The sequence below is a fragment of the Pseudophryne corroboree genome, chromosome 2, assembly GCF_028390025.1.
Source record: "Pseudophryne corroboree isolate aPseCor3 chromosome 2, aPseCor3.hap2, whole genome shotgun sequence".
NCBI lineage: Eukaryota > Metazoa > Chordata > Amphibia > Anura > Myobatrachidae > Pseudophryne > Pseudophryne corroboree.
In genome coordinates, this window is record NC_086445.1 from 492,300,307 (window position 1) to 492,310,767 (window position 10,461).

Genomic DNA, 10,461 nt, shown 5'->3' on the forward strand with positions numbered 1-10,461 from the left:
TGTTCAAAATACAATTTTTAATACAATACACTAACAATAAACTATAAAATCATTGTACATCAGTTTGCTGCAAGCAAAGGTGGTAGATGGGAAATTACCAGAGGATGGAAATAATTGAGGCTTTAAATAGTGCCTTTAAGTTCTGGTTGGCTAAAAAACATCAGATATCTTGAAATCAAGTGAAGGTGGGGGTTTACCAGATTTATATGAAGTGATTGCGTTTGAGATGTTACCCAGGGGAGATATCGGCTCCGGAACCTAATTCTCTAATTCTTCACTTGATTTAAAGCCTCAATTATTTCCATCCTCTGGTAATTTCCCATCTACCACCTTTGCTTGCAGCAAACTGATGTACAATGATTTTATAGTTTATTGTTAGTGTATTGTATTAAAAATTGTATTTTGAACATACTACACTATATATTTTAATTTTCTTTTTCACATATGGATCCATGTTATTGGAATAATACGGTAAAACCCACGACAGAGGTTGTGTAAGGGAAGTACCATTTCATATTTTATTTTCCCGATTAGCGCACATCTTCTGGTTTAACTCTATTGTACACGCTACCATTTGGGTATTGGGGATACCTCCTTGACCAGTCGATTTGCAGCTTGCATCGGTTGGCGCCACGACTCTTCTCTATTTCAAACTATAACTGTACAAATAGTACGGTTGTCTCTAAGGGCCAGAGTTTCACTACTCTAGTGGCTCCAAGTACATAATTTTACCGCAGGGACAATGTTCGGCGTCTGGAATTGGATAATTCTAAATATGAACGCGAGTCTCAGAGGTTGGGGACCTGGGGTCCCAAAGTGATTAACTTCACAAATCACGGAGATTTCGGTCAAACGCGCTGCGGCAAGCGGGCCACATGCTCCATTCTCAGACTGTCCAAGTGCGGTCAGACAACACAACGGCGATCGCATACATCACCGATCAAGGACGGAATCGAAGTCGCATGACCATGCGGCAAGTTGCTCCATGTTGATTCTGGGAGTGAACAGCTGGAAGGCAGCTTATTCCAGGACACTGAGCATTGAATTCTTAGGTGTTCCAGATGTTGGTCCAGCGGTGGAGTTACCCACAGGGGTATCTATTGGCATCTCGCAAAAACAAATAAAAAACAAACAAAAAACATCCAAGTATGTGTCCATCCCAGTATGTGTCCAGTACAAGAGCTCCGAAGGCAGCAGCTGTAGATGCTCTGATGCTCTCACGATCGCGTGGCTGTACAGCGTTGTGAATCTGTTACAACGGTTACGCTGCTTCCTCGGGTACTAAAATGGATCATACAAGACTCCATGACAGTCATACTAGTGGCGCCACATTGGCCTCGGAGGCCATGATTCTTGGATCTCCCCGAACTACTCGCAGCCGATCCTTCACCGCTCTCGCCACGTCCGGACCTGTCCCACTAGGGTCAGTTCTTTTACCCCGTTTTAGCGCGGCAGCGTTTGACAGGGTGGCTGTTCAAAGCGCTCAAGAACGGAGGGCATTCCAGAATCTGGTATACAAACCATGTTAGGGGCTGGGAAGCCAGTACGGCAGCTCATTATCACAAGGTTTAGCGTGCCTCTATAGGTTTGTGTGACGCTCAGAAGTTTCCAACATCATTTTCAAGTTATCCCGTCTTTTAATATTTTTACAGACTGGGTTTGGTGAAGGATTATATTCTACACTCAAGGTGCAGGTCTCTGCATGTCAATTTACCTGCAAAGGTGTTTGGCTCCTTTGCCGATTGTACACACTTTCCGGCACGGTGTCCTCAGACGACCTCCAAGCGCCATGGGACGTGATCTGGTTTTACCACCTACAGCGCCAGTGGACGTGATGTGGTTTTAGGTTTTTTTTTTATTTACAGTCTTCATTTGTTGAATTCTTACAACAAGTGGATGTTACGTTTATCAATTGGTAAACACTTTTCTCTTAGCCTTAGCCTCTCAGCAAGGCGTGTTTTAACATAGGGTGGCTTGCATGACAAGGCCCCAAATCTGGTGTTTTATGGTCATAGGGAGGAACTTCGCACAAATTCCGTGTTCCAGTCAAAGATCGTATAATGTCACGCATCAATTAATTAATGTAGTTCCTCGGTTATCAATATGTTCGAGAACTTAAGTTACTTTGAATGGGGTACGCGCACTACGCGTTTATGTAACCCAAACAATTGTACGTAGAACAGACACATTGTTCTCTATAATGAAGTGAAGATGGCTTTACAAGCTTCCAAGCAGTCCTTATGTCATACGTCAGGCTTAGCTTCATAATAGGCTACAACGCCTACATCAGGGTCAGACCATTCCAAACGTTCTAGTAAACGTCATAAGCGGGCTTCAACCGCCTACATCAGTGTCAGACCATTCCATACGTTCTTTGGGAACGTCAGGAGCAGCAGGTCGTGGAGTTCCTACGAAACAGCGTAGACGAGCTGCTACATGGTCATCAGTGCATGACCATCAGTGCGCATGTTGGTGCGCTTTTACAGGTTGGCTACGTTTGCGGCCTCAGCATTTAGCTTTGGCCGTCTAGTGTTACAGGTGCCAAACTGCTCTCCCGCCCAAGGGGGAAACTTTGGTACGTCCCAAGAGTACTCCAGTGACCCCTAGTGGATGAAAAAGAAAATAGGATTTTTGGTACTTACCAGGTAAATCCTTTTCTTTGAATCCATAGGGGGCACTGGACGCCCACCCAGAGCAGTTTACTTGTCTTGTGGTAAGGTCTGTGGATCTTAGGGTAACACTTCATCACCAATGCATTCGATGTTATGGTATCAACTGACTGTTATCAGTTCAGTTATGTCAACTTTAGGGTTGACCATTATATTATAATGTTATAGGTGCATATAATGTTATATGTAATTCTCTATGGTTCATCCTCTCTATCACTCCTGTTCGGCCCAGTAAAAATACTGAAGGCTCTATGGGATTATGGAGGGGATGGCCAGTTACTAATTTAAATATTTAAATATGTGCCATTTACGGCTACGCCCAGTCCATAACCCAAGAGTACTCCAGTGCCCCCTATGGATTCAAAGAAAAGGATTTACCTGGTAAGTACCAAAATCCTATTTTTTCTATCAGCCAATGGTGTGACACTGGGGACAGTGTCTATAGCTTAGGGTTTCAGTCAAGGCACCAAGGAGTTACTACATTTGAGTGTAGCCTAGGAATACTCCCCTCCCCTCTACCCAGCCTGCACCAGGCCAGTCAGTGGTTTTTTGTTTTTTTGTTTTTCCTTTCCTTGATGCTCAACAGGAAACAGCTCGTTTCAGGGAGCAGGTCTTAATGCCCTGATAACTTTTTTTTTTTTTTTTTTTTTTTTTTTTAATTTCTTTATTTTCTTTGATTTTATTCACTGAGCAGCGGCTGCCGTGGTCAGCACTGCCATTGCTCGCACTTCCTGACACTGGGTTCAAAGAAAATCTCTTGCACAGTACAAGACCACATGGAACTCTGTGACCGTTGCTCTGCCGAGCCTTCAGCCAAGCTTGCTGTGGGGGGTTCAACTCCATCTGAGCCAACTTGGGCTGCATCCTTGGACTCCGCTATGAAGGTACTGGCTTTCCCTCAGGTACCTGTGGCCACAGCTAGTGTGGACTCTACCTACCCAGCTGCAACCTCAACCTGCTGATCCCTCCTGGGTCCAAGGGTTGTCACAATCAGTACAGGGATTAGTGCAGGTTTCCAGTAACTTACAACATGCCCTGGGATCTTCATCTAAACGCAAGAGTAAGAGCTCCTCTGCACCATCTCTGATACCATACCACTTTGAGGAATGCTCTGAACAGGGGGAAAAACCTCGGGATTCAGAGTCCGAGTACCCTCAGGCCCAGTATAGCCAGATTAGTTTGACTAGGATAAAGGCTCTAGTCAAAGCAGTTAGGGAAGTCCTTCAAATTAAGGTTACTCGCACCCCACCTGATACAATCTCCTCTTTAAGAAGAAAAAAGGATCAGTCTGCTTTTCCTCCTTCTACACAATTGGAGGATCTTATCAAGGAAGCTTGGGCTCCTCCATGGCAATTCTTTCCGTCCAGACTTGCTGTCTCAAGGTCCTAGTCTACATCCGGCTATTGAGAGGGCAGTCTTATTAAACAAAGGTTTTTCTACTAAGGTCATTGACACTGATTGCAGCTCGGAAACCTTCCACTGCTAGGATATACTACAAGGTCTGGCACACCTTTTTCATATGCAGTCATATTCGACATTTTGACCCGTTTCAGTATAGTCTTTCCAGACTTTTGGCTTTCTTATAAGCAGGACTAGACTCGGGCCCCCGTTTAGCCTTTCTCAAGGTTCAGATTTCAGCGCACTGTGCTAATCCAGAGATGGGTGGCTCACTCCTCGACTGTTCAGACCTTCCTCCAGGGGGTGCTTCATCTTCAGCCGCCTTATATGCCACCAGTTAACCCATGGGATTTGTCTTTGGTTCTTCAGAGCCTCCAGAAGGCTCCCTTTGAACGTTGATCTTCGCTGGCTCACTTGGAAGACTGTTTTTCTTCTTGTTATTGCTTCGTCTTGTAGGGTTTCGGACTTGGGAGCTCTTTCGGACTTGGGAGCTCTTTCGGACTTGGGAGCTCTTTCGGACTTGGGAGCTCTTTCGGACTTGGGAGCTCTTTCGGACTTGGGAGCTCTTTCGGACTTGGGAGCTCTTTCGGACTTGGGAGCTCTTTCGGACTTGGGAGCTCTTTCGGACTTGGGAGCTCTTTCGGACTTGGGAGCTCTTTCGGACTTGGGAGCTCTTTCGGACTTGGGAGCTCTTTCGGACTTGGGAGCTCTTTCGGACTTGGGAGCTCTTTCGGACTTGGGAGCTCTTTCGGACTTGGGAGCTCTTTCGGACTTGGGAGCTCTTTCGGGAGATTTTTTGGACTTGGGAGATTTTTTTTCATCCAGATCAGGCGCTTCCCCGTACCTGTCTAGGTAGATAATCCAAAGTGGTTTTCTAGATTTCATATCAATCAGGAAATTGTTGTTCCAGCCTTTTCTCCTTCGTATTCTGCTAGGGATAATGATGCTATGGACACTCTTGATGTAGTTAGGGCTTTGCGTATTTATGTGCACCGCACAAATACGTTACGAAGAACGGATTCCTTGTTCATCCTTACGATAAACTTAAATGGGGCTGGCCAGCCTCCAAGCAGACTATTGCCGGATGGTTGCACCTTACTATTAGTCAGGGTTACCTGTTGGCTGGGCAGCCGGTTCCGGCATCAGTTAAGGCCCATTCCACAAGCTCAGTTGGAACTTCATGGGCAGCTCACCAGGGGGGTTTCGGCAGAGCAACTTCAGCCCATACTTTCCTTCGGTTCTATAGATTTGACACCTTCGCTTCAGCTGATGCGGCTTTTGGGCATCTGGTCCTCCGGTGCAGCTCGGGAGTGTTCCTGTCCGTAAAGGGACACACTATTGGCTGATTTAGAAAAAAAGGGGATTTTTGTCTTACCTGTAAAATCCTTTTTTCTGAGACCATGGTTGACACTGGGCGCACACCCTTTCGGTCCTTGCGAGCATTTTTATCGGACATGTTCTCCTGCTGGTCTCACAGCTGTGTGGGTTTGGTTCTTGTATGATTCTGCCTTTCCTGTTCCTGGCTTGTATAGTAATAAACTGACTGGCCTGGTGCAGGGGAGGAGGGGCCTCCGAGGCTGCACTTAAATGTTTTAACTCCTTGGTGCCTGGACTCTAGCCCTAAGCTATACCCAGTGTCAACCATGGCCTCAGAAAAAAGGATTTTACAGGTAAGACAATCCCCTTTTTTCCTTTTTTAATTTTTTTTTATCTTTTTTGCAAGGTACACTGGTCTCCTCATAATGAAACCATTCTTGCTTCCAGTGGTACTGATCGAAGACTCAATGTTTGGGATTTGAGGTAGGTATTAAATGGCACCTTTTCATTTTGATAGGGTTTTTTGTTTTCTCTACTGTACAGCACGTGTTAACTCCTGGAAATCATGATTACTTGTAGTGGGTTTAATAATCTGACGTGCAAAATTACAATGTGCACATTTGTGTCACCCCACTGTGTATTAGTCAATATACTTTGAATACAGTATATGGGGTGCTTAATGTATAAACCATACAAATTGTTGTGAAACTGGAAACAAATCTTATTTATTTTCCAGTAAAATTGGTGAGGAACAGTCAGCAGAAGATGCAGAGGATGGTCCCCCTGAATTATTGGTATGATCCCAAGCTGTAACTTATTAAACATCCGCCTTCTCATTACCTGTAAAATATTGCTTCATTTGCTTTTATGTATGAATTGATGGACTCTTACAAAAGTTATTGATCATAATGAAACCTCAATTTTATATTTGTATGTGATCTCTAGAAAAACAACCCGAATAGAATTAAATTGTGTTTTTTCCAATATGTTAATCTGGAAACACCTGATTTTATTTCTTGTTTGTTGAAATAGTTTATTCATGGTGGGCACACTGCAAAGATCTCCGATTTCAGCTGGAACCCAAATGAGCCCTGGGTGATCTGTTCAGTTTCTGAAGATAACATTATGCAGATTTGGCAGATGGTGAGTGCAATCTGTGTTACAGAAAGGACTTTCATTTATTAAACATATTAATTTAGCTTACTACTAAAATAAGTGTGGCCCCTATTGAAGTTTAGGGGGGCTGCATTTATTGTATCGGGTTGCTTATCGCTTTAGACTAAACTCACTAAATGTTTTAGTGATATCCTTGCTTGAGCACAGATGGTTAAATCTAAATAATGGATGTACGTTTTATGCTCAGGTAGGCTATTCTTAAAACCTGGACTGTTAGTGTGCTTTGAGGACTGTGGTTGGAAAACTGGTTTAAGACGCATGTATTTTACAGAATATAAACTTTTTTTTTTTTTTTTTAAATGGCTGTTTGTAAAAAGGATTTCCAAGAGCATGGTTTAAATGCAGCCTTTAATACAATTGAACTTGGAACTCTAATTCTCATACCTGTGGTTGATAACGTGCTGATAAGGTGTGGGATTTCACTAGCAAAATATATATTCAGTTATTTGTTTTATAAAATAAAGGTTTGGTCTTCTATTTCAGGCTGAAAACATTTACAATGACGAAGAGCCAGACATACAACCGTCTGAGTTGGAAGCACAGGGATCCTAGATCTAGTGATTTGCGTGGAGATTTCTCCTTTTTCTTTAAAATGGCAGATGTTAACACATGTTGTGATGTGGTTGATATTCATTTAAGTTAACTTTTTTATTATACTGAATACATCACACTGACAGTTCAGTTTCCCTATCTGTTGTATTGTATTGAACATGTTTGTACTTGATACAGAGCTTGTTAAATGGTTGGAATTTAAAAAATAAAGCCCCCATTCTATAGTTTATTTTTTTTGTTTTGTTTTTTTTAACATTTTTGTTGAAGCAATGTTACACGAATCACAATGTACAGACAAAGAAAAATGTATCCAAAGCTATCATAGAACATTAAAAGTACATAAAGAAAATATTGTCAGGTTCTTGTGTTCACTATGCATACTAGAGGTCCTAATCAAGATCAAATATGACTCCTGATTCATTATATAGGAATACTGCAAAGCATTTCCAAAAAATTGTCATGTTGGTTCTTGGCACAGAGAACCTTCAACCTCCAATAACATCAAAAATACCAAAATACATACAATACCAAGATTAACACCCCTGAGACTGTACGGTAATAAGTTTTACAAAGATACTGGTGAGTCTCCTCCCAGTGTCCTGGTCATATACCACAAAGTATTGGTCAAAGAAGTGTGTATTTGCGATCTTACAGGGGTAGAAAGTGTGGCCACATAGCTCTCCCACATCTCGAAGAATTTTTCTGATTTTTTTTTTTTTTTTTTTTTTAGCCTTTTCTAGCATTACTCCCACCCATTCCATTCTAAATAAGTAAAACAACTTTGCTTTGAATAATGGAATTGGAGGAGGTTCTGCGTGGATCCATACTTGCAGTATGGTTTTGCGAGCAGCAACACTTACTGCCAAGAGCAGCTTTCTGCTACCTCTTGCCATATTCTGGTTTTTGGGATATATGCCAAAGAGGGCCCATTCTGGTGGTAAGGATAAGCAATTCACGAGGTGGTCAATAACATATTTGTGGACTTTAACCCAGAAACTCCTAATGAGAGGGCATTGCCAAAGGCAGTGAAAAAGATCAGCCTGGGATTCTCCACATTTCCAGCAAGCATGGGAAGATGAAAGACCAATTAAAAATCTTTTATGCGGAGTTAAAGAAGTTTTGTGAAGTATGTTTAAAAACATTTCCCTGTATCTGGAGGAAGAAAGAGTCGTACATGCTCGGAAATGTGCTGTCAACAAATCCTCTAGCTCTATGTGAGGAATGTGTTTGCCAGGTCACGATACCTTCAGATCTAGTAGAGTAGTCCAAGACGGTCTAAAAATGTTTATAACCGATGGATTTGGCTTTTTTGAATAATGGTTCCTGTTTCAGCATATCAATCACATTCTACCAATCATCTGGAGAAAAATTTCTGATGGATTTAATATAGTGTTGGGCCAACAAAAAGAAGATTGGGTAAGGTTCCACCACTGGAAACTTGGCAGTTGCCTCCTGGAACGTTAGCGGTTGCTGGTGCTCAGTCAAGTAAGCTCCCTATGTTAGTAATTCCACCCGTTCTCCATATGTTAAATGGGTGGCAAGGCTGCCCGCCCTTGAAATTCAGGGTCATTTATAAAGGAAAGAAATATAGATTTGTGAGCGTTAATAGTGCGTTTGTGTCATGCCCATCCATAATTTCTTAACATGTCAGGAGTGGATATTCCTTAATGTGTGAGGGGACCACTTGTTCATGCATATGTAAGAAGCTTATTAAATCTTCACCCTGCAAAAATTCTGTTTCTAGATCAGTGTTGGCATAGATCTCCTTGCTATGAATCCAATCTTGAAGGTACCTCAGTTGGGCTGCTTGAGAATACCATTGAACGTTAGGGAAGTTCAGCCCCCCATTGGCAGCTCTCTGTTCTGATTTGACTTATGCGTGGTTTCTTACCCTGCCATATGAACCTATGAAACAAAAAATGAAGACATTGGGTATCTTTAGGTGTAATTACATTTGGAAGGGTTTGAACAATATACATAAGGCATGGAAACAAACATTTTTATTAAATTAACCCTACCCAGGTAAGATTGCAATGATTTCCATCTCTCCAGCTCAGCCGCAATTTTAGAGATCATGCACTTAAAATTTAAGTTGTAGAGATTCTTCGGATTCCTCGTGATGAGTAGGTCTTATAGTCAGAAGCCCAGGTTAAAGGTAGGTTATCCAATCCTATCCTCGGGAAATTATTAGGACCCAGATGAAGCGCTACTGATTTTGACCAGTTTATACAATAAGTGGAAACATAGCCAAATGATTGTAAAAGATTAAAAATATGGGTTTAGAGTTACAGGGATCTGCAATATATAAGATATCGGTGAACGCCGTTAACATAATTTTCCTCTGTCCAATAGTAATCCCTTTAAATTGGGTATCATTTTGCAAGATACAAATCAGCGGGTCTATTGCCAGGTTAAAAAGGGGGGACAAAGGCTACCCCTGGCACGTCCCTCTCTGCATGACAATAGGTTCACTACAGAAGCAGTTACTAGAGTAGTAGTTGTTAATGTATATAAATACTGAATGGTCTTAAGATTGCTTTTTCCTCACCATAGTCGCTAGTAAATGCCTTGTCTTGTTTCCCCACTGAGTACTTTGAGCGAGAAAAGTCATATCTTTTTTGGCTTAAGAAAATTTTAAAAATAATTTAGCAACTGTTTAGCCTCCATATATTTGTTCAAGGAAGCATCACTAGATATCGTGAGATGTTCCTGAAGGGCTGTAGTCATGGAAAGAGCGATAAGTAGCCTTCACATTCTTTTTCTGTCTAGTGACATACTCTATTATCTGACCCCTTAGAACAGATTTTGCTGCGCCCCAGAAAACAGTTGGTCTGTCCCAGTATTCCAAATTATCGTCTAGATAATTCAACCAATTATTAGTTAAAAATAGTCGAAAGTCATCTGGTATGAATAACTTGGAAATCTCCATAATCTAGTACCTCCCGCTTGTACCGTTTGTTCTAGACTCGGTGAGATGGGAGCACGGTCAGAAATCAGTGCGCTGTGAATATCAGTGTGCTTCACTTGTGAAACTAGCAAATTGGCAATTACGAGTCTATAGGAGACCAGGAGTGATGAACATTAGAATAAAAGGTAAATGAACTATCCATTGGCTTTAGCAGTCACCAAATGTCAGTGAGCTGGAGAGATGTCCTCATTGATTATATCAGTTTCCATAAGTGTGAGTTGGGGGGCGGGCTTTTGTCAAAGCTTGGATCATCCACTGAGTTAAAATACCCACCCACCACTAATGTAAAGTTCTCACGCTGCACGAGTATTTGAAAGATTCTGCAAAAATTCAGACGTACCTATGTTTGGGGCATACATATTTACCAATGTGTACTTGGGT

General features: G+C 42.0%; 1 protein-coding gene across 2 annotated transcripts in view; it reads left to right on the forward strand.

The window, feature by feature from the left end:
• The window catches only part of RBBP7 (RB binding protein 7, chromatin remodeling factor), a 106,709-nt gene extending 99,368 nt beyond the window's left edge, over nucleotides 1-7,341 (forward strand). For both annotated transcript variants that reach the window (XM_063953938.1, XM_063953937.1), the window contains exons 9-12: nucleotides 5,791-5,867; nucleotides 6,121-6,178; nucleotides 6,417-6,527; nucleotides 7,044-7,341. In XM_063953938.1, the coding sequence (XP_063810008.1) occupies nucleotides 5,791-5,867; nucleotides 6,121-6,178; nucleotides 6,417-6,527; nucleotides 7,044-7,112 (315 nt within the window). In that variant the 3' untranslated portion in view covers nucleotides 7,113-7,341. The remainder of the gene's footprint in view (nucleotides 1-5,790; nucleotides 5,868-6,120; nucleotides 6,179-6,416; nucleotides 6,528-7,043) is intronic.
• Nucleotides 7,342-10,461: the final 3,120 nt, after the last annotated feature.